At 39.9% G+C, this 24,188-nt stretch overlaps 1 protein-coding gene across 2 annotated transcripts in view; it reads left to right on the forward strand.

Moving 5' to 3' along the window:
* LOC306704918 (glucocorticoid receptor-like) overlaps positions 1 to 23,880 on the forward strand; it is a 59,513-nt gene extending 35,633 nt beyond the window's left edge. Inside the window, exons 3-10 of one of the 2 annotated variants that reach the window (XM_079171523.1) lie at positions 4,067 to 4,230; positions 5,721 to 5,747; positions 9,309 to 9,425; positions 11,661 to 11,903; positions 14,069 to 14,213; positions 17,040 to 17,170; positions 18,742 to 18,899; positions 19,346 to 23,880. In XM_079171523.1, coding sequence (XP_079027649.1) covers positions 4,067 to 4,230; positions 5,721 to 5,747; positions 9,309 to 9,425; positions 11,661 to 11,903; positions 14,069 to 14,213; positions 17,040 to 17,170; positions 18,742 to 18,899; positions 19,346 to 19,498 — 1,138 coding nt within the window. In that variant the 3' untranslated portion in view covers positions 19,499 to 23,880. The remainder of the gene's footprint in view (positions 1 to 4,066; positions 4,231 to 5,720; positions 5,748 to 9,308; positions 9,426 to 11,660; positions 11,904 to 14,068; positions 14,214 to 17,039; positions 17,171 to 18,741; positions 18,900 to 19,345) is intronic. The other variant, XM_079171524.1, reaches the window with a different exon arrangement.
* Positions 23,881 to 24,188: the final 308 nt, after the last annotated feature.

A 24,188-nucleotide genomic window follows, 5' to 3' on the forward strand; every position in this document is an offset into this window, starting at 1 on the left:
AATGTCTACCATAATGTGTTTGGCCAAGTTAGTCAGTTTCCTATTTGGGTCAAACCTCAGCTCTGTGACTGTTCTCATATTCAACATCACTTGGCCACGGCCCGTCTCGTACTTTCTGCTCCCACACATTGGCCCCAAAGAAGCTTTGATCTTAATGGAAAAAAACAATCCTCTCATCGGTTCCCACTGTAGTCGCTGTTATACGATTCCCCAGTGACACAGCAAGTCAACCCAGTTCAGACTGTCTCCGTCTATAGCTGCTACAGGCACTTCGTTTGTTGTGGACTTTCATCAACGCTTTTCCACTTCCTCATCATGCAACGTTGTTATTGAGACAATGTGTAATACATGTATAACTTGTCTAGATGCCCTGGTTTGATTTTACTCTGATGTAATCAACAGTTGGCAAGCTCATGTGATTAATTTAAAATAAAGTGGAATATAATGTACAATGGAGGCACCGTCTGATTTCAAACTGACTCGTTGGAGAGAAAGGTCAAGATTGGTTTTCTAGTTGTACATTGTACACTTTTTAAATATACTTTTTGCGTAAAGATAGAGAGGATTAGGCATTCTTTAAAAAAAATCCTGCTGCACACGGTCTGTTACAGCAGGATATCATTTCTTGTTTTTGTTCTGAAGCCTTGTTGGCCTCTTGATATTTCTGCACAACCTCTCAGTGTTGACACATAGTGTGTGTTCCTGTGTTCACACACAGGAAGAGGTGTTTGTAGGTAGAAGTAAAATAGCCAGCGAAATGATTTGGTGTTATGCCTCAGAGCGTAAACACTGTTCAGCGTGTTCAGATTTTTGTTACGTTTTTGTCATTTTTAAGACCCAGTGCTTGACTGGTACAACCACTTCTGTACAGTGACACACACACACACACACACACACACACAGTCGTGTTTTCATCACTTTTGGGCACATTACATTGACTTATTCATATCCTATCCCTTACCCTAATTAAACTGTGGGACTGTGTAATATACTGTGTAACATCTTGTGGGTAATATGTACCCACAAGATGGGTAAAACATGGCCACAGACACACACATTTATTGTGTGTGTGTTTACACTGTACTCTGGTACTAATTGAGGCTTGAATCTCTGCTGCATGGCTCAGAGCCGTTGGGCGCCGGAGGGTTATAAGTGTTTAAGTCAACCATCACGCTGTGCTTCTTTACATTACCAGCATTTTCAATCATGACTGAATAGAACAGAATTGTATATCATGCAACATTTAGCTCTCCAATCACGTCGAAGTTTCAAAAATGGAACCCCTGGAATGTAGGTTAAGTATTGCAGTGCATGTGTTACTAATACAAACTCAATGATCTGAAAACTTAAAAGCAAATACTGTTTTAACACGCTTCGCTTAGTTGGTTGGTTGCATGTGATCTCCCGCTTCATTGGCAGTCTTTTTTTTTTTTTCCCCGGTGGCTGAGCAATCCCATAAGCGCCATCACAGGACAAGCACTGCCCCATAATTAGTGTGCACGGCATCTTCACTCGAATCCAGTCATAGCGGCTTTAAGTTCACAAGTAATGTGAGCGCCAGAAAGATGAGCACAGTCCGCCATACCCCTCATAAAGGAGGTTCAAACGGGGCCGTTTCTATAAATACCGTGCTGCTGCCAGACTGTTGATCCAATTGTAAGACCAGTACATATGAGTAAGCATCTGCCAAAAGTTTGCAGAGGGCCAGCGGTGCAGATACAGTGTCGTAATTTATAGTCATTTCTGTGTCAAGCAATGTACTTTCTGTGGGAAATCCTGTGATAGTGAAAACCTTATTAACAACAGAGTCTGTCTTGCATGACGTGGGCTGTGATGTGTCATACAGTTGCAGGTTTGATTTGAGTGTCAAATGTAGGTCAGACTACAATAATGTAGGTCAGAGGTTGATTACAGTCCCGCTACTTATGACTGAAAAACAGTTACAAGTTGTGGGTTTAATAAGTTTCACAATGAGCCATACATAGTCATTTAGTTGTTCATCATGCCGCCTGTGAGCTCTGTGCTGGAGTTATGTGTTTGTCTGAATAAATCTTTTTTTTTTTTGAAGTTCATAAAGCTAACTCTCTTTTAATTATTATTGCATCAGAACCATGCGGTTCTTTTTGTTCCCTAGTTTGAGTTGATCTGAATGTGTTTTCGCATCGATGCAAGTCCACATACAGATAATCATCATTGCGAGGGTCAGACTGTGAACAAGCTCCCTCCTCTTATCTTCACTATTCCTAAACCTGAACTCTATTTTCCCATTTCCGTACCGTCCGTGTGATCTGGTCTGATTGTTATTGCGTCTTATGACTTGACAACGGTGGAAACGTGAGACAGGTGGAGAGAGGAGGGCCTATGCTGTCAGAGTACAGAAAGCGTAGCTTAGTGTTGTCTAAAATGTTTTCAATGTCATGGCTTAGCTGATTTGCTAAACTGGCTTTTGCTGATTTTAACAATGTGGATGCGACGCGAGATTTAAGAACGAGACTTCTCAGAGTGAACAGACGGACTAGATCAAGGGAAAGGTTAAGGAAAAACGAGGTCCGGAGGTCCTTTCCATAATAACAATTAGAGCGGTGTCGCTTAATACTGGTCCCCATGGTCCCTCAGACACAAAAACATGGGGAAATAGGGTCCAGGTTAAAAATACCAAGGTTACCCTTTAAACCATCTGCAAAACAGTGTGATTGATTGTGTTGATGTTTTTCAGATGACTGCCAAAAGTTAAGCTGGCATCACTTTCTGAATTCCGCCACTATTTCAAACGATCTGACTGTGTTGGGAATGATGTGAATGAATGAGCTATGGCTAAACTTCTTAGCTGGAAGTCTTCCAAGATACACCACCTCTACTCGTACTTGGTCGCAGTCCAAATTACATAAGCAAGTGTCGTCTTTCCGCTGACCATGAAGCTCTGGCCGCTGTGAATTTGGGTCGCGCTTGTTTGGTGGAGATAGGCAGGGATGGCTCCTGGTCTTTGAGACCGACGCTCAAAGACCGAAGTTCTGTTTATTTACTCTCCGCTCTTCACTCCCGTCTGGCAGAACTGGCTCTGTAACTTTAATGCCATGGACAGAACACGGGTAGGAACACTTGGAGCGTCATGATACAGAATCGGCACCGAGATATCTATAGGCCTGAATGCAGAGTCATTATCAAACTTAGCGAGCCAACTCTGTTACGTGATCCTAATGTACATTCCAATGAGTGTGCAGCCAAAACAAACACGGGAGAGACGATTTAAGCCCTTCTAATGCTGTTAAATTCCTGTCGTGGATTACACAGCAGTGTCAGTCTAACACTAGTTTGAAGCCTCTTTGGCCACAACCCGCCCCTCAAACCTTACATACTCCCAGCGCACATGCTGGCACTTTGCCTGCAAAACACCTGGCTAGTCGAGCAGTTCATGCAGTTCATGTGTCTCGGTTACTTTTAAGTCTAATTATAGACCGTTGAGAATAATAACAACTATGTGTGAGTGTAGGCAAGTTTCTCAAGAGATTCAAACAAGGCTTTAATGTGTCTCGGGGTGAGATTTAGAGCTCTGTTGCACAAGAGAGCCCTCAATAGGCTTCATTGGGTTTGACTTACTTGCTTACACATTGAGCAATAATGAGAAAACGATCAGTTCGCACATCAAAATTAACAAACCACCAAATATATCAGGTCTAAGTCAGAGAGCTTCAGCTAAAGACAACCGGCCAGTCATTTATACTAAAGTGAATGCTTCTCAAAGCCGCTCTTAGGTTTGCGTCGTTTTTGCAGTGTTACAGAAAAGAAAAAGTTCCAGTTACTTGCCTGTTCGGTGTGTTTTCGGAAGCATCGGAGAAAACAGCAGCACAATCAAAACGTTAATCTGTTCACATATTTCCCTTTTAGTCTACCGGATTTGTCCACAGGGTTTTCACGTTACCTAGCAACAGTGGAACATACCATTGAGGCTGCTCATAAACCAGCCCTCAGCAGCCCGGCTTTGGATTTACAACAAACATCTTTGCCGCTCACTCGTCTTTACATATTTGTCTCTCTCGCTCACTCTTTCTCTCTGTATGCATTTCAGCTCATCACCGAGAGCGGGAGAGACCGTCGGCTCCGCCGGCCAATCCAAGTCCAGTGGACAGACGCACAAGATCTGTTTGGTGTGTTCGGACGAGGCCTCAGGATGCCACTATGGGGTCGTAACCTGCGGCAGCTGCAAGGTGTTCTTCAAGAGGGCCGTCGAAGGTTGGTCTCAGTCGCTCAGTCGGACGCGACACATGGTTTTATATTTTAATGATCGTATTTACGTAGAGTGTATATATAATTTTTAGAAAGGGTTCTCATTTAAACCTTTTTTTTGTGTTGAACCAATGACTTAAATTGATGAGTGGTGGCCACATCTACAGCAGGCTGTAATCTCATTTGCATATTCATGTTTGTGTATTCTATATTATGCAGCCACAACCTCGTACAAGTGCATCTAATAGCAACGGTTAGCGTCCATTAACTTTTGTACATTTTGTCCCAAAGACTCATTTATTTGAGTTTCATATAATCAGCTCTTGAAGCTGCTGCACAACAATGAAACATCTCTTCTGTTTCTCTATCCTAGGCACCAGAAAATGTAATTATTTCCCAAATTCCAAGAGTGGAAGAGTAGGGTGTTAGCTGTTGGCTTTTACATGACCCACGTCATGTTCATGCATTTTTGGGGGTTTGAGTCTTAGTCCTTACCTTGTACCGCCTCCTCTTCTCTTGCCTTTCCTTTCCTGTTTGTCCTGTAGCAAAGTAGGGATGATTTACAAGTAATTATAACAAAAAAAACAAATAAAGAGAAAAAAGGCCTACTCTCATTACGATCATGATACCCTTACAATTAACATAGTGTCGCCTTATAGCGGACTAGTATTGTAATGAGCTTGTAAAACAGACATTCTTCTGCATGGCTTCATAAGCATTTCATATCTTTTAATACAGTATTCGGTTCTGGTCTCAGGCAATTTGTGCATCAGGAAACTTGTCTGGAGTCTAATTGCCTTGACAAAATCTTAAAAAGGGAGCGGCAGGAATGCATCTGACAAACAGAGTAATTCATGTTATTGTATTTCTGCAATGCATTCCATTTCCCACTGCTTCTCTCTGCTTCCGGTTCCCCATTCCCTGACTTTCTAAAGCTGTCTCTACAGATGTGTAATTAGTTTGGAAAGGCTTTCTGAGGAGTGTCTTTCTGTCAATTGATTATTGCATTTATCAACAATGCCTAGGAGAACAATACAATATACAACACTGGTACTAAATGCACAGAAATGAGCCACACTAATCTCTTGTCTATTTCCTCGCTTTCTGTAACTAAAGCTGCCTCTTGATAATAGTTAGTGAGCTCATTCTGAATATGAGGTGAACATACTGTAGATTTTCTGCAACAGTTGAACATAGCTGGTGTTCGATGATGAGAATTTAGAATTTTCAGCCTCCTGCATACAATCAAACATTTATTTGAAGCTACTATTCCTAAAATATTTGTAAAAACAGTTATACAGGTGAATTGTAAAATTATGAATATGAACACGATCTGCTACGTTTAATTTGTTGAGTTGTATAATTGTTATCTAGCGTATCAACTTTTATGATGTTTTATTTTGAAAAGAGCTGCCTACAGCAGTACTGAGAAAGTTATATCTGTTATTTGTGTTGTTTCTCCCCCCTCTCCTCCGGTCGTTGTCTCCATGGTGAAGGATGGAGAGCACGACAAAACACAGATGGTAAATAAATGCACTTTTAATATTATATAAATGAATAATTATAAAACTGATGATGATAATGATGGTAATACTTTCACCCTTGATTGCTCATGTCCCTGTATTCCTTCAGCAATGAAATATGACCAATCTGCTTCGACACATGCATAGCCTCTTCTGCCAACTATCTGTTAATGCATGCAAATGTTCTGATTTGGTAGTTCAGGTCAGTGAGTGATTTTCTGCTCAATGTCTGCTTGGAATGTTCCTCATGATCCTCACAGGTGGTAGGTCCAATAATTGCAATCACAATCTGTTTCTAATTAGGCCTGGACCAAGTTTGATTAATTTGCATGCAACTGTGTTGCTATGTCTCATGGTCATGGTGAATAATGCATCACCACAGACTGGACATATTTTATTTATTTTGTTGTTATTTATATGTTAATGAGGATACAAATCAGGGATTTTGACATGTTATCAGAATGTTATTTAATGGTTTTGGTTAATTATCAAGGACATTTGCTTTCTTACTTCCTTTAAACCGTCAGATTAATTAACCACTAATAGTTGCTTAATTGAAAGGAACTGGTCAGGTTCAAATTGCACCTACTTGCTGTGCTAACCACTACATGCTACATGTTGCTAGTGTTGGCTACAAACCAGCCTGAGGCTTCACCAACCAGTTCTGCAAGGTGCTGCCAGGCCCTCATTAACAGATCAGGGCAGGATCAGGGAGCAAGGATATCAGTGTGATTCAGCTGGCGCTTTTGACACCACAGATGGCTTTTTACGCCATTGTTTGCAATGGTATCAGGGAAGACTGCAACTGGCAGCCCGCAGGCCGCTGTCATGTCTTCACACCACCAGCCCTGCAAAATAATTTCCAGTCTATGTGAAATATGATCATTTGTCGGTTTCAAAGGTGTTTATTACTGTGATTTCCAGAGACATTTGCAGAATAAATTTTGCTCCAGCCACCAACAACACAGGGTGCTTCTGTTCTGAAGCATCATTAAGCTGAGCTAATCATTTGCTTGAGGTCCCAGATTCTGTGTTTGCTGGTGCTCATAGTACATTTAGTCTGCTGTATTAGGCTCAGTATTCACTCACTTGTGAGCAAACAGGGGGAGGGCAAAATAATGTAAAGCACTGCATGATAAAGGAAATTGATTATGAGTTCACTGTTGGAAAGGTAACTTCAGACGGCTGTTCAGACGGCCAGCATTAAATGTCTGAACAGTGATTGCTCTTACTTTGCTCTTAATTGCACAATTAACACCAATGATTGCCAGTGGTTAAGAACCGCGGTGAATCTAGACTGCATGGCCAAAATAATCTTGTGATTGGTTATTTAGATTATTGCCTTCACAAGATAGTTTTATGGAACATATTTGTAGACAGTGTTCAAAACTGGTTTGACATTATTAAAAGGAGCATTAAGGATTTTCCGAATACAAAAGCTGTTCTTCATTTGTTATTAATATTATAATTTGAATGTGTAGCACAACCTTTTGCTACAATGTCCATGCACCCCTAGGATGTAGTGACGCAGGAATACCAATACACACTGTATAGTATTATTTTGACATTCTATTATATATAGTGCCAGCAGCCATATTGAATGCCCTTCAAAAAGCTGCATCAAACAAATATTTCAAACACCAGTAACAATGTTTATGGTCCCAAAGGGCATTTCGTCAAGGCACTGTTGACTTTGTGTAGTCTTGTTTCAGCCAACGATGGTTTTTTGAGGTCAATCAGAAACCTCTGTGTGTATGTACAATAAATGAAGGTCTGCTGCAAAGTGGCAGAGGCAGAGCAAGCACATATGCATTGTATTATCCACTATGAGGATCTCTGCATCAATTTACAATAAAGTGCCAAGTTTCTCAGGTATAAAAGACTGCACATTGCAAGGTTTCCATGCCATTATTTATTGTCTCCTCTGCTTCTAGCACTGATAGCTATGTAGATCTGCTCTATAATGAGTAATCCTATTATACCAGAAGCAACTAATGAGCAGGCCTTTCACCTTACTTCTCCATATCTACAGTAATTGGCTATGGGGGAGTATACTATAATTTAGTCATCCAGTCATGCATAACGGGCACATGCTCTTTAGTAAGAGCTGCTCTTGAACTCACCGTTTTTCAGTGGAAGAATGGGACTAATATGTGACTGCTGCGATATGACTGTGTTTTTTCCGTCTCAGAGCTTGAGCTGAAAAAGTTGAATATAGAGAAACTTTAAGTCAGAAGCAGCGCGCACTCTGAAATCCTACCAGCTTTTGTTGTATCTTTTTGTGATTGCATCTCAACTCTTTCTCTGGCCTTTTGTGACTTGCATAGCGTCGTCACTGTGCCCCATGTTTCCCTGCCTTTTTTGGGAATCCAGTAGTTGAAAAAATATCATACAATTTTAAATCGCTGCCTACGCTTTGTTTTCCACTGCAAAGTCAGCCGCACATGTGAACTTTGTTGGGTTAGTGACTCATCTACCACATCAGCGGTGATTCTAGTTTATTTTGGCAGTTGGATTACATAGAGTGACTTTCATAGTGAAACTTAGAAAGATGACCATGGCATGATGTTCATGGGACATCCCCTGATTAGTTTTATCTATTTGATTTATTATGTACGTAGTATGAACTCAAAAGAATGAACTGTTGCTGGAACGGTAACATTCATGTGACATTCTTCAGGCTCTGCGACACAAGTATACTGTATGTATGTGATAAAAGCAAGACAATGTTGCACTGAAGCACAGGCTACTGCTATTGAACTGCAGCACCACCCGTCTGATATCGGTACAGAGATGACAAAGAAATGGCACAAACGCGTAACGGCAAAATAAATTGCCAGGCCTCTGAAGATAACATCGATCCCCTCTGCCACAAAGGAACTACTCACAGTCTTCAACCTTTATCACAGCTGCATACAGTATTAGTAGTTTTTACACTGAAAAAATACAAATGATCCCCAACAAATACTCTTTCCTCCTGTTTGATTGTTTTCTAAAAACTACAGTGCTCAGTTGTTTTTTATGAATTACTAAGCCTTTAAAAATATATATATTTGTGACACGTTGATAAAGACTGCGTGTTCACTGAGAACCACATAGGCTGAGAACGTCGGAAAGTATTGAAAGACGCATTCCTGGCTGTGGTCTTTTCATCGCATTTGTTTCCAACAATAGAAATGGAGAGTATCGCCAGCTTTATCCTTTATCCCAAACTATTTTCGTCGTAGTTGAGCCTTTTGTTCGGGGAACAGTCTTGCTTGCGTATCACTGACATTTCTTCTAAAAATGTTTAGTGGAGTCGACAGTATTTCTTGGGGGCTCTGTCTGATTGTTGGGAAAGAGCTCTGTGTATGGCTTGTGCCATGTTTTTCAAGTGCAGACTTGAGAAAGTGAAGCTGTTGAGACCAGAGGAATGCCACAGGCTTGTCAGGCTTACTGTAGAATCAGCAGGTGGTTAGTGTGGTAATAATACATACAGGCCAGGCTAATCCTTCTCAAACCTTCTTAGCTTGCTAATATGTCTCTGTTTTTCACCTTCTCTTGTCCCTCTCCTCTTCACAGGTCAACACAACTACCTGTGCGCAGGGAGAAATGACTGCATCATTGATAAGATCCGCAGGAAGAACTGTCCAGCCTGCCGCTTCAGAAAATGTCTTAAAGCCGGAATGAACTTGGAAGGTAAACAGTCTGACCCCTCTTTTGCAACCTATGAACAGAAGAGACCATCAGGACTGCGGAGGAGTGACGTAGAGACAACATATACGACTCGGGTAGCAAAATGTCAATCACAAGGTAGCCACGCCCTGAAGCATACCCTGCTTCATTGTCTATTTAACTCTAAACAGGGCCATCATTTACAAAATGGACATCATGCTGTATTGAAGAAGACTTGAGACTAGTGATTGAACCATAAACTCATGTTTACAATGTTTTCTGACGTAATAAATCAAGTGAGAAGTTGGGTTATTTTCTCATAGACTTCAATACAATCTGACTTCTTTTTGCGACGAGTGGAGTCGCCCCCTGATGGCCAGTAGAGAGAGTGCAAGTTTAAGGAACAGGAGTAGAACTTTTTTTTTTTTCTGCTTAGCTTGTTGACTTTCCCCATTCATTTAGTGTATGGTATATGGATGAGCCTTTTGCTATTGCTTTCAACATACATCCTTAAATCAACATGGATGATAGCAGTAGTCCTGTTAGTCACAAATACGCACTGCATACATGTCTGAAAGACACTTTATCTGATATTTTCCTCTTTTAATTACCATATCGTAATTGTTGTCTTATCTAAAAAGATTCTCTCTTTTTGTCTCATAGGTGGTTAAGGCAATGCTTTGTCTTTTTTAAGATGTGACGGAGATGAAAATAGATCACCAGCAAATGTTTTGATTTTGTGGATTTGATGGTTTGGAGGTCTGCGGATTTTAGAAAGTCAAATTAAAAGATATCGAAAGTGAAGAAATTGCCTCTAGTGCAATATCAATACTGTTTCAGCTCCGTGGAAATTGTCTTCTCAAGGAAAGCCTTGAAAGCGAGCACAGATATTCCAAACTGCAACGGCAACAATTCGGAAATTGACAATTTGACAATCGGACCTTGAAAATCACTAAAAAGTCTTGACTCTTATGTTCATTTTCTAGACATTTTGCCCCAAATAAAAGTTGGAAAGGCTGTGAGTTAGTCACTCACCATGACATGTGCACCATTGTCTATGAATGTGCTGTCCTGTACAAGTGTGCTGGCACGCAGGCGAGGCAGTATGAGAGCGGCCACCCCCCTCGCACACGCATTGATCAATGCATAAACCACATCCACAGGCCATAGCCTGCTTAAGTGCTTGGAACTTGGCTGTTGCGTTATTTCAGCGGATGCTTCCTTTGGGGCATGAATTTGCTGTCAGTGTTGTGAGTTTACCCGTCAACGGTGCATTGTTTGTGAGACGGAGGTGAAAGTAGCTCCGTATAGGGAGAGACAGAATAACAGGGAGAGACAGAATAACCGGGAGAGGGATTTGATGGACGTCAACGCATCGGCAGACAGACTCCAACCAGAAAGGCTCTTAGTTGCCATAGAAACGCCAGGACAGAGGTAGAGAGTAGGAAAAAAAACCATGTTTTTCTTGGTACCCTCTCAACCTTTGGCATGTTTTGCACATTTAGTGGGAGAAAATGTCAAAACGATGCACAGGTAGTCACAATGTAGACTTACTGTTATAATAAAATAAAACATGAGTAGCTGTGCTCCACTTTCATTTTGTCAAAAGTGTGTTAATTATGTGGGCCGGCCTTGGTTGGTACCATTAGCTGTAGGTCTTTCGACTACTTTCGCTGATGTTCGGTGTTGTTTCTTGATTTTAAGACAAAATGGTGCGTTGTTCACACAGGCAATGCAATTTTTCTTTTATGTTTTGTGCTATTAGGCGAGTTATTTCTTTTTTCTTTTTTGTTTTGTGATGTTAAGAGACGAAAGGATTGTTTGATTATTTAATTAGTTGATCTACAGAAAATGAATAGCAACTACTACAATTCTAATAGTTTCTCCAATGTAAGGGTTTGCTGCTATACTCTGTTCTATAACGGACGAAACAGGAAGACATCACTTTGGGCTCCCGGTAATTGTGATGGACAATAATTGCAGCACTATATGCTAGTTTCGGTTAGCTCTTTCTTTCTGGTAGCCCACTAGGTTGAACATCTGACTGTATGTGTGTGTCATACAGTGCATACAGAATCAAATCATTTATTAATCTCTAACAAACAGTTTTCTGCTTTGGTCTTTAACGTATTCTACTGTGCAGCCTCTGTTGTTTAGATATTGTTGGTCTTTAATGCCTAAAAGGTATTATAATGATCACTTCTCACTAACTCCCTTCATCATCTTTCCTTCCCTTCATTTTCCCGCCGCGTCCCCCAGCGAGGAAAAACAAGAAGCTGACCAAGATGAAAGTTCCTACCATGCCTGTTCCAGTCATCCCCAGGCCCATGCCCCAACTCGTGCCCACGATGCTGTCTGTGCTCAAGGCCATCGAGCCGGAGATCATCTACTCGGGCTATGACAGCACTCTGCCCGACACCTCCTCGCGGCTCATGACCACTCTCAACAGGCTCGGGGGACAGCAGGTCATCTCCGCAGTCAAGTGGGCAAAGTCACTGCCAGGTAATGAAACGCTCCTTACCGTGTGTTACTTTAGATGAGTATCACTGCTCGAGTGTGTCACTGGGAGTATTTCCAGCTTGTTATTGAGACTAATGTGGAGTGAAGTGGGCCAAGTCACTGATGGAAAATGAAGTCATTTGCTACTTTTAATACATGCAGCTGGTAGAGGGAATTACATCATTTTTATATCAAAGGGAAAATTTGCTGTTTGATTACTAGATATTTAGTACACAATTGCATAGCTTCCACTTTTGCCCTCAAGGTAATCGAGCATGCGCTCGTAAGCATTCCTCAAAGAAACTCAAGAACATGAGTAGCTGCAAGTTAAAGATTATAATTTCCTATTTGGAAATAAACTCCGCTATGTGTATTTCACGGATGTTTGAGAAGCCAAACGACCTCTTTCTTTACTTTTCACCGTCTAACTCACCCACCACTGTTTTCACCTTCTCTAACTGGGAACGTTGGCATTGGCAGTGGTAATAATATGACGCTGAATAGTTTAATCAATAATAATGTGTCATATTTTAACTGTTATAATGTCTAAATGAACGTAACAGTAACATTTCTCTATTAGGTAAACGTAGTACTGTCCCAGGCAGTTGCCTTTCTTGCCCAACAGTACATTTTGCCCCGAGTGTATTTCACTGCTGTTTCTGACCGCGAGTAGCCAGTTACTTATTTTAATTGGTGCAGTGGTGGCAATAGTGGATGTATTTAACTTAAAGTACATTTATTGAAACTGTAACGTGGTTGAGGAACAGTCTCAATTTAACACCGATGGCTTTATATGACTTGCATAAGTAAACAAGACCATTACTTCTACATAGTCACTCTCAAGGCTTGTCATTGGTGCCACTGGGTCGGATTGCGTACAATTCAGATGAAATCATGCAGGTTCACCAGAAATGCCTTCAGCTCAGACTCCAGGACTGCGCAGAGCAGACGGTCAGACCCCGCTGCAGTAAAGAGGTTTTCTAAAAGGACTCTGCTGCTCAGAAACACTACCGCTTTTCTCCACAGGGACCACCAAAATCAACACAAAATGAAAGTTCCTTGTAGTAGTTTTAAGACTGTACAAAATGTTTTTTTCCTGCATGATTCCTCTTGGCAGTGGAGCCAAAGAACAACAGATGATCAGCAACCATCTAACAAACATCTGTAATGGCTGAATCCGTAATTACAGATAGAACAGGCTGATGAAAGAGAAATGCAGTTTAGAAACCCAACCTCTCCAGAGTACTTTGATTTTTATCAAGTCATGACCAAAGATATCTTTTTGAATGTATGAATATGATTTTAAAGGAGATGTTTCTACAGCATCAGTTTCTCTTTTTCATCTCAAAGCAAGTGAGATTACTACATTAATTGTGTCATCTTGATTTATTTGAGGTTAGTAGTTTTGCAAAACTTTATGTGTCAGAATATTTTACTGTTTCATCATACAGTCACACTGTATATTTTTATTTTTTTTCCAACTGTTGTCCCACCCAGATAATGTTATAAACGTCAAGAAAAATAATAAGTGCTGAGTTTGAAATGGATTTTCATGTTAGTTTCTGATCATGAGAAGGACGGCACATGACTTGATAATCGCTCCCAAGTATTTTCTTGGAGACTTTCTGCTCTCACTGTAATTGTTGCTATTCAAGACATGCGATCTTAAATATTGGTCACACCAAATATGTAAGATCACATGTCTCTCCCTCTCTCTCTTTGCTGTGATCTCTCTCTGTGTGACAGTATGGGGAGGGACAAATCTGGCTCCAATCTTTCAGTGTGTGCATTGGGATGTCAGCAATGACTTTTTCTCTTCTTTAATGTTTCTATATGTATTTAAAAAAAACATTATATTTATGCTCTGCTTTTTAATAACAGAGACAGAATAGGTGAATAGTGTCACTGGCAGCAACATACGCCATCACCCAAATACAGTAAATCGTTATTTTCGAGCTGCAAAAACAAATTCATCTTGCACGTTTAAACATTGTTGGTCAACAGTAATTATTAAAGACCAACTAAATGAATGAATGCTCAAATGTAGCTAGTGTTGCATCATCAGCGGCTTATTTCATTTGTGTGATTATGACTGTTTGTGCACCTCTGTCTGGCTGGATTTCTCTTGTGTGTATGTATTTCTAACCCACTTCATCTGACGTTCCTAGGTTTCCGCAACCTGCACCTGGATGACCAGATGACATTGCTGCAGTGCTCCTGGCTGTTCCTCATGTCCTTCAGTCTTGGTTGGAGGTCTTATGAGCAGTGTAACGGTAGCATGCTCTGCTTCGCCCCCGATCTCGTCATCAACAAGTGCGTACCGCGGCCAGCTGTTGTGCAGTCCTTTCTTCAGCATGTGACCTTTTTGTTCGACAGTTTTGCATTTGCTCATTTCAGGATGTCAATCTGACCTCATTGCTGGGCTTACTCACTCGCCCATCTATTGGTTCATGATTCAGCTTATCAAGAATAGAAGTCAGGTCATTGGCTCTAGGCGCAGCATCTACAGTATATTAGTCAGTTTGGCAGTTTCTGTTGTGTTAAGTTGTTAAATTGGATGAAAAGAAGCAGCCGGGAACATTATGGTTAGGAAGCACATGGCTGCCTCCAAGAGTGGAGTTATGAGACGGACTGTGGTACAGGGGATCTGAAGGCTTATTTGCCGAGCTTAACATAAAAACTGGAAGCAGAGGGAAAAATGTAGCTTGGCTCCGACCTATAGTTTAAAAATATACATACAAGCACCTTCAAAGGTCACTGATTAACATGTTGTATCTCCTTTGTTTAATATCTAAAAACTATATTTGTGGTTTTGCAGGGAGTTTCACACTTTAAGTATTCTGTTGACATAGCCAGCTACCTTGTTTATTCCCTGCTTCCAGACTTATTGCTAAACTGGTCTAGTCAAAAGAAAGTAAAAAAGTACATTTCATCAAAATCTTCATATTTTATTACTTTAAGGGACACAAATAAATAAACTCTTTCTGTCATCCAGGTAGGGTTAGTGACGTTAGGTGAGTCTATGTTCAGAAAATGGTAAGAGTTTACTAAATTAAGTCTAAATATTACCAAACCCCCAGATGATTAAATCCTCATTTTACAGTTTTTGGGATTATCAATATATGATCCAGCTATAAGTGTACCCGCTGCACACAGGTACTCAATCCCCAGAGCAAAGCAAACTGCAGGTTTGTGTTGCATATAAAAGAATATTCTATAATTATAAGAAGATTAGTAGCGATTTATATATGTATAGGAAAGAACCCCTCATGTTTTGTAATACACACTAAAAAGCACAACCAGGAAAGCACATTCCTCAAACGGGAAGAAGAGAATACATCAATTACATGCTGAACCATTGAGTAAATAACCTTTTGTGCTACCTTGAAGCCACAGAGAGACAGCTCAGGTATAATTGCAGTGTGTTAATTACAAAGCCACATTACTTAAAGAATCACCGGCTGCAGAAATTGATTGTGCTTTGAAAATATCTGTGCTTACCACAGTCTTTGTAGTCCCTGGAGGAAACAGGATAAAGCAGAGGCTCATCTCCGGTAGCTTGTCTGTTTCTAGCTTATGAAGGTCAGACTTTAACTACTTGGGGAGGTGAGACATTATCCCAATTTGTCCATTATCTCGGATATTAATTAAACCTCTTCACATCTTGGTGGGCTTTTGCTGATTGTCATATATTCAGAGATAAATGAGTATCTACAATGTGTGGGATAGTTAAATTGATTAGATGATCTAATGTAACCGAGATAGAATGATACTTTTGTTGTAATTCGACAACTACAGCTTCCATCTAGCGGTGGGTGTGATACAGATGTGATACAGCACCAGCATCTTTTCTTTTTTTTTTTTTTTGAGTCCCCATTTCCATTTTAATTTTCATAGACCTTTATGCACATTCTCTGACGCTTTGAAAATGAAAATACAAAAGCCATTTGACATTTCTTTTTCAAAGACAAACTCTGCTCTCTGGTTGACAATATTCATGTTAATTTAAATGTGAAAATGTGAAAGCATTGTGCTCGATTGCAATTAAAGTCCAATGCTTTAACGCAGCGCATTTGCATTTCCAAGTTCGAGCAACCTGTCAGTCATTTTCAGAAGGCGGGACTTAGTACCCTGGATCTATTCACCGACCGGAAGTAGCGTTGTTTATCTGCCTGGGCAAAATGGCAGCTGCTAGGCTGGCGCAAGTGATTGCAGTTTAGCTAATCAGCTAGATAATGATTAACCCAGTAAACGCTCATGACAGAGCAGAGCAAATACTCTGCTGTCGCTGACATCGATCGAGATGGGGTTCTGTGTTGTGTTAGATAAAGTTCCGGTGGTTAGCCGTTCCTAGAATGACTGACGGGTTACTAGAACTTGTATATTCTTGAATATTGTAAAGCAGGGTTAGTCTTTGAAAATGAAGTTTTCAAAATGTCAGAGAATATGCATGTGAAGCTATGGATTTTTCCATTTTAATTTAAATTGTGATTTAAATTATACTTCTAAAAGTGCTAAGTTCATTTATAATATGTATATTGCATTTTAATTTTCGGCCTTTCCATTTTCATTTTAATATTGTCAGATATAAGCCATGATATAAGTGAAAATGCAAATAGCATTTGTATTTAAATGTTGACCCAATTAATGCATACGTTTTTAGGAAATGGAAACTCTTTTGTGAGGTGACATTTTCATAGTAATGTAGTCTGCAGAATGCTTTCATAGAGGCTCTCAAAGGACACATCAAACCAGAGAGGGGTAAAAACAGATAATAAAGGTGAAGAGGGCCTTACCGGCAACACTGCAGTTGGTCACAATGAATAGGGAGCTCTAAACCAAAGGCTATGTATCAGGTGAATGTGCTGTATTGATTTTAAAAGTGTAAATGGAAGTGAGGTGTGAAAATCCATCGGGACGGATTTCACAGTCTGCTTTTCTCCTTCATGGTTGAAGTGCTTCCCTGCTGGGGTAATTTATCTAGAATGTATTAAGGGGATGAGTGAAAGAGCTGTAAGTCTAATCTATATGTCTTTGCTTTCTTTCTGTTTATTCCCCCTCTGACTACATCCGCTCTACACTTCTCCCTCACCTCTACTTTCTCCCTTTGCCCTTTCTTTCTGTCTCCCTCCTTCTCAGAGAGCGCATGAAGCTGCCCTTCATGACCGACCAGTGTGAGCAGATGCTTACAATCTGTAATGAGTTCGTTAGACTGCAGGTGTCCTACGACGAGTACCTGTGCATGAAGGTCCTGTTACTGCTCAGCACAGGTAGTAATGAAACACGCTTCTGTTTTCAAACTTCACGCACTTGCAATTTTTCTGGGATTAAAACGCATCTCAAAAACCTTTTCCCATTGTATCAAATATGTAACACTGCTGCAGCCTTTTCATTGCAATGTCAGAGGATATTGATATACACATGCAAAGCCTGCAAGTCTACTAAAAAGAAGGTTTCTGTCAAAAGATCTTTTTTATTTTCTTCTTCAGGGGCTTTTTGTAACAACCTTATCGCTCCACCCAGTTTTCAGCTTTCCTGAAAACAGCTTTTCTGTGAAAGTACAGTCTGTTCATCTTCTGTAGTCACTGTTTCAGTTGAAAAGATCTTCAAGTGTCCAACAGGTACTTCATCTCTGTAGACATGTTTTATCCCCATTAACAGTGAGCTGCCTGGTCTTGTAATCGCATTTTTTGAAAAGTATCAAATGCTCTGTCTAAGAGACTAAGAGTTAAATTAGTTCATCTTTCTGTCTTTTATGTCAGTGGATGAGATACAACTTGCTCTTTGGCTTGCTATGTAAAAGAGGTCAAATGTTCAGCAGCCCTCCCTTCTCTTACTTTCTGAAGAGGTGAAATAATAGTTGTAAATTCAGTGTGCTACCAGTTCGGCTTTGTAATTACCAACCCTTAAAATCTTCAGAAAAGCTGTACGCGGCATAACAAACGTATTACTAAATCAAACTTTTTTTCCCAACTATGTAATCTAGGAGAGTGTTCTTCCTTCTGCCTCACTCTCAGTGAATGGCGGGGGAAAGGATGCACTTTAGAGGAGACGTGCTCGTTATTCAGAGGAAATGACATTTCCATGCAGAGCTTGTATTTTCGTACCTGAGAGCTATTTCCATTAGTTCCCTTAAGGAACGGAAATACTAACATGTCAGAACAACTGCTTTGAGCTGTTTTAATCATTTCTCATACGCGTAAGTAACAATTTAAGTTGCCTCTGTGGCAATTTTATATACTGTTAAAGATGCCTGTTATGTTCGGAAGGCAGACTTCACTTTCTGCACAGTTAACATCTGCACCTACGAACACCCACAGTTAGGGAACACACTACACAGTAGCTATTTGATGTAACCTTTTAGTTTTGCATATTTTCCGCCGCCCACAGCGTTCTGGTTAGGAGGTATGTGCTTACATATGTGTGTGTTTAACCCGTGTCTCTTGAGGGTCCTTGTTGGGGTCCCGCACAGGACGTTTTAATGAATTATTAATGTAGTCTTTGTGTGTTGCAGGATACAACAAAATAAAGAACAGACTAAGACGTATAGGAACAGTTTGAGACGGATGTTTACATTTTCCTGCTGTGCAGATGGCAGAGCAGATATACTGTGTATATAATGTGTCTACATGCAAATTACATGGGTACGGGGTATCAAAGTAACACTATCCTGACAGGATTTTAAACGGTCTCATATGATATTATGAGGGGCCACTCAAAAATGTTTGTTTTGCTCTCACATTGTTTCATTTTATTTTTTGAGTCACAATCCTCCCATTAGCATCTTTTATATTGGTGTGTGTGTGTGCGTGTGCGTGTGTTTGTGCGTGTGCGTACACAGTACCAAAAGATGGACTGAAAAGCCAGGCGGTGTTTGACGAGATCAGGATGACGTACATCAAGGAACTGGGAAAAGCCATTGTCAAGAGAGAGGAGAACGCTAGTCAGAACTGGCAGCGGTTCTACCAGCTAACTAAGCTACTGGACTCCATGCAGGAGGTTAGAGAAACTCAGGCACTCACACTGATATATACAGCATGCTAAGTGTTTTTCCCCTTCTTGTTTGCTAAATGTTATAGATCTGAAAGCAAATATGTGTACAAAGGCTTCCTTTTACGTCTTCTTTTTCATACCAGCCTTGGTTTTGCTTTCATATCTTGCGGTTCAAGTGCATCGATAACTTGGAGTACCACGCTTATTAGTGGGATCTATGAGTGTACTCTTCAGGGTTTTACACTAAGTGCGTCACTGTATGGTGCAGTTGAATCTGTTACAAGTGTTCTCTGCCAATCGTCTGTACAGCCTTATATAGCAGAAGTTAAGACCTACTGTATATAGACCCCAGGTTGAATTAAGGTGCATCCAGCAATTTTGCTGTTGTTTTTTAATATCTAATATTCTCTTACTAATCTGTCTGTCTCTGCCTCCCTGGATGTCTCCTCCAGATGGTCGAGGGTCTTCTCCAGATCTGTTTCTACACGTTTGTGAATAAAACCCTCAGTGTGGAATTCCCAGAGATGCTGGCAGAGATCATCACCAACCAGTTACCAAAATTCAAAGACGGGAGTGTCAAGCCTCTGCTGTTTCATCAGAAATGACTGCCTTAAACTGTGAAGCAATGCCTTAAATCCTGCCCTGCCCTTGTACCTTTCCGGGGCCCCAAGCTTTTGCCCCAAGCCCTAAGCCTTTGCCTGTTCGCCTCCCCATCACTAGGATGCAATTGCTTCGTTTTCCCGGGCCCCCCTTTAGGAATCTGCCACACCCCCCTCCAGGCCTCAGCCATTCAGCCTAATCTCGGAGCACAATACCTCTTCATGCCTCCCAATCCGGCACCAGGTTGGGCCAAACTAGGGTAGGACATCCAACCACCGACCTGTTGCCCTTTTTCTTGGCTAACCAAGACGAAGTTGTCCTCCAGGGGAAATATGTTGGCTCTGAATGTCTTGTGGACAGGATGTATTTTTGCGGGATCTATATTTTAAATGTATTTTTCCAACCCCCTCACCCTTTCCTCCGTCCAGGGTCTGTCCTCAGGTTTCTGATGCTGTTTATTTTGTTGGCCGCCTGCCTCCAGTGTTTTTTTTTTGCTGTTTTACTGATGAGCTTACACCTAGAAACACCTTTTCCACCCTCATCATGACACCTAATATGCTGTCCAACTCGCCGGATTAGTAGCTTATTGAAGCTCCCGCCAAGCTCCAGCCTGCTCACCTGCCCAGCTTGCCTCTGTTTGCCCTTCCCATCTCTACTGCGCAGAGAATGTAGTGAGTGTTCGCTTTATTGTGGTTTCCAGAGGACGGTTAGCAATGAAGGGGATAAACAAAAACACAGAAAAATTTGAAACATGACATGAGAGAATCTTATTTTTTTTTCTTTTTTTTCTTTTTTTTCTTCTGGACCCAAGGACAATGAGGACTGAAATGATGTGAATCAGATTTATATACATGACCAATGGAAGGAAAACAACAGCTAGGGGGAATATTCGTTTATTTTATGCAGACACGCTTTTCTGACCACACATGCAAAAGTCACACTTAGACACAAACATTCAAAGTATTCACAGACACATTCACTCAATGAAATGTTTACACAGGGATTCTGACAAGGGAAAAACAGTGCCTTTTAGCTTTTAAAGCTCTTCATAGCCATCCTCTCTAAACCGTGTTTTTTAACAAATATGAATCTAACCTTGACCTTGTTTTTTTCCATGCTGGCAATTTCTTTTTTTAATCTGGGAAGCTCTCTCTTCTGTTTCCTAGACATGTACGTAAGGAAGGGAGCCGATGGTACAGCTTAAACATGCAGAGAGTAGTAGTATGAAATATTAAGATCTTCATTTTTTAGATCATAAAAAGTTTTGAGAATCACAGAAAAAGACAGGGAGAGTGTACAAATGTTTAAGTTCCAAAACGCACTTCATGTGTGTCTCTTTTTCCAATCAGTATCTCATTGTTACACAAAGTTACAGTACCCGAATTATATCAACAAATATAATGTGGAATATCCAAATACTTTAGCAAGGTTGTGACAAGCTGCCACCACAATGGTGCTAAATGGACACCACTGGAATCAAACGAGGCATATCTGATGTTTTGTAATATTTAGAGGCAGACTGACTTAAACATTGCGATTTAGATCGTGGAATAATAGAGTTAATTTGAATCCAATTTGTTTCAAAATCTTTGCAATTTATTCGGATGCAATCACACAGGTGGGGAAAAGTAACTAAATTGCCTTCCAAGGCTTCTGTGTGACGGTAAACAGCCGTGGCTTGAAGTCTAAACTGTCCTTTCATTGCCAGCTGCAATCATACTTTAGTTAATGGTTTCATACAACTTTACTTTAAAATGTGGTTTTATGAATTTACCTTGCCAGACTGCCCGTTCCCACCCTAGAAATTACAGTAAAGTCAAATAGAATAAAGAATGATTTCATGGTGTATGTTGTAACCTTACTGGTAGGATTTTCAAATAAGGTAATTTTCTAGACAATTCTTAACCCTCTAATAAGTGTATTAACTGACTAACTTATTATTTTTCCCAGACATAATTAACTTCAGCAAAAAAAATATATATATATATATATTATTTGTGACAAAAGCATTGTTTCACTCAAAATATCATTTTAAATTAAATATACCTTTTATCTCAAATTGTTTGTACAAACAGGAAGTGGTTTATTATTAAGATGTTGAGCTAAACATGGCTGAAAGGGTAATTATATTATATATATATATATATTATATATATACATTTGTTTTGTATATGAGAGATACAAATAGAGACACCCATAATGTATGGAACCTCTGTTCTTTGCACAAGATGTCACCTCTAAAGTTTAAATATTTTTGAAAGAAGATGCTGTTTGGTCCAAATAATTTGTGAATCAAAGCTCAGGCTATGAGTGACGACATCACTTTGATGTGTTCCACTAGTGCCAAATGTTAAATCAAGTTTTTGTATGTCTTTTCCTGGAGATGTGAAAGAGTGATTATTCAGTTCTTATGCGGTTTTTGTAACGTTGCTTGAGGGTGCTCATGTATGCGGAAGATATTGGTTCAGTGTCACACCTACACCAGCTTAAACGTACGGACTGTTGTCGTCCACATTAAAGTGTATAAGAGGCTTTGTTTTTTTTCGAGGTGCACAAAATGTTGTATTTTTGAAATTGCAAAGTAAGCAGTAATATCTACCGCTGTCAAACAGGTGGTGGTCAGCATTTAGTACATTTCTAATGTAAAACATGTTTGTACTCGCTTATGTTATGACAAAAGCTAAATACATTGACAGTGCAGTTGTACATTAGCTTCAGCTCTGGAAGCGCAAACATAACGCCCCCCCCCCCCCCCCCCCCCCCTCCTCGTAGTTCTATTTTCCTTAGTGTAACTGCTTAAAAACATTGACCATACAGATTTTCAGCTGCTTACTCTGAATGGTACTCCTCCACGGTGCGTACCTCTGAATGGCAGTTGAGAGACCAGGTGGTAAGTTGAACATAGAGACTGGTCATCTGTGTGTTACTTACAGCTAACAGCACAGCCGTCTCTGGACGCATACAAGCCACTCGTCCATAAGAATGTTTCATCAACCACTCTGTCAAAGGATGGTTACTCACAGTAGTGTGGTTTGCTGTACAGTGCAGGCTTTAAGCTTCACAGGCTAACTCCGTCTCGTGGCCTTTGGCTGTAAAGAACATAGGCTTGATGACCCTCATGTCAATGTTGATTATTTTGGGAAAGATTTGACCGTCTCATTTGTTTGGGTGACTTTTGCGTACAGTATTATAGTTGTTTCCAGGTGGTGGTGCCTCAGAAAACCAGCGTTAACGTTTAGATGTAACCATATCCATGCTCATTCTAAAGGGCCATAGGTGTATATAGCAGCGCCGACATATCCAGTGCAATGTAATCAGTGACTATTATTACAAAATATTTTTACATGGACGTAACCGCTACGCTTTTTTCTCTTTTACCTTTCAATGACATGTAAAGGCCTTTTGGAAAGGGAGACAGAGAGCCATAGAAATACACGTCAAATCAGGAAATAGATGAACCCTTAACAAATATCAATGCTTTTGGAGATTGATCTATTGTAAAAAAAAAAAAGAAAAAAAAATGAAAAAAGAAAAGAAAAAAAATGTCTGCGATTTTGAATAAATCCGCTTGATCCACTTTATTAATAATTTTACCCAATCCTTTTTGTACATTGAGAGAGTCAAGAAAGTAAATATTTTTTTCCTGTTGGTTTGTGTTTGATAAAGGTAGACGTGTTGAATACATTAGGAAGTGTTAAACATGTTTGTCTTGTGAAGTAAATGTAAATTCTACGAGTCAATGGGAATGTCAATATGAATCCTCACTGTGTTTTAAAGTTATAAGGAAACGAAGGAGAGGGAGGGATGGAAGGTCAGACAGACTGGAGGAGGTTTTTGAGTTATAGAAGAGTGACCAAAGCAGAGAAGAAGAAAAAAAGATTTAACAAACGAAAAGAAGTATTCAAGCAGTTACATTTTAAGTAGCAATTATTATCCAACTTCTAGTACTTCATCTTTTTTTGAAAGGTATCTTTTGTAAATGTCCAGGCTTTGGATCCCATGTATATTGCTGTGAGGATTTACTGGTTACTTTAAAATAGAAAACGTAACAAAAAAAAAAGTCGAACCTCCGCGTGAAAGTAAATCTACCAGAGCGTGATGGAATTGCACTACCCTCATACTGGTTGAGAAAGTCTATTTTGTATAAAATACATGCAAATATCTTTAAAGATTAAGGGCAGATCATGTTTCACTGGTACATATGGCTATGGCTTTCATTGGTCTGTTATGTTTGTATTTCAGTTATGTAATTGTAATCCAATGTAAAAACAAACAAAAGATATACAATGTTTGTTAAAAAAACAATGGCTTGTTTTACTTCTGTATTACACCTCTTCTGTAGTCAGTGTCGATATTTTCACCTATTTGATTAAATGTTGAATTCAGTTATCTGTGTGGTTCTTTGACATTGGATTTGACTTCGTGTTGAAAGTGGAGATTCGGAAGAACAGATTTCGCTTTAGTTCAAACATCTTACACAATAAAGTTTCCTATTTTTCAATGCTCACCTCCAGTGGTTTTATTTTTTCTCTAGATTGAAGTTGTTAAAAATAGCATGGAAATGGTATGCTATGTCATCCTAAATTCAAAGTATAGTGTGTAATAAGAATCAGGGTGTATTTTTGTAAAAAAAAAATGTTTAAAGTCAAAGTATAGAATGTCGAATTAAGTCAAAACAAATAAAAAATGTATGTC

Source organism: Pholis gunnellus, assembly GCF_910591455.1.
Source record: "Pholis gunnellus genome assembly, chromosome: 13".
Classification (NCBI taxonomy): Eukaryota; Metazoa; Chordata; class Actinopteri; order Perciformes; family Pholidae; genus Pholis; species Pholis gunnellus.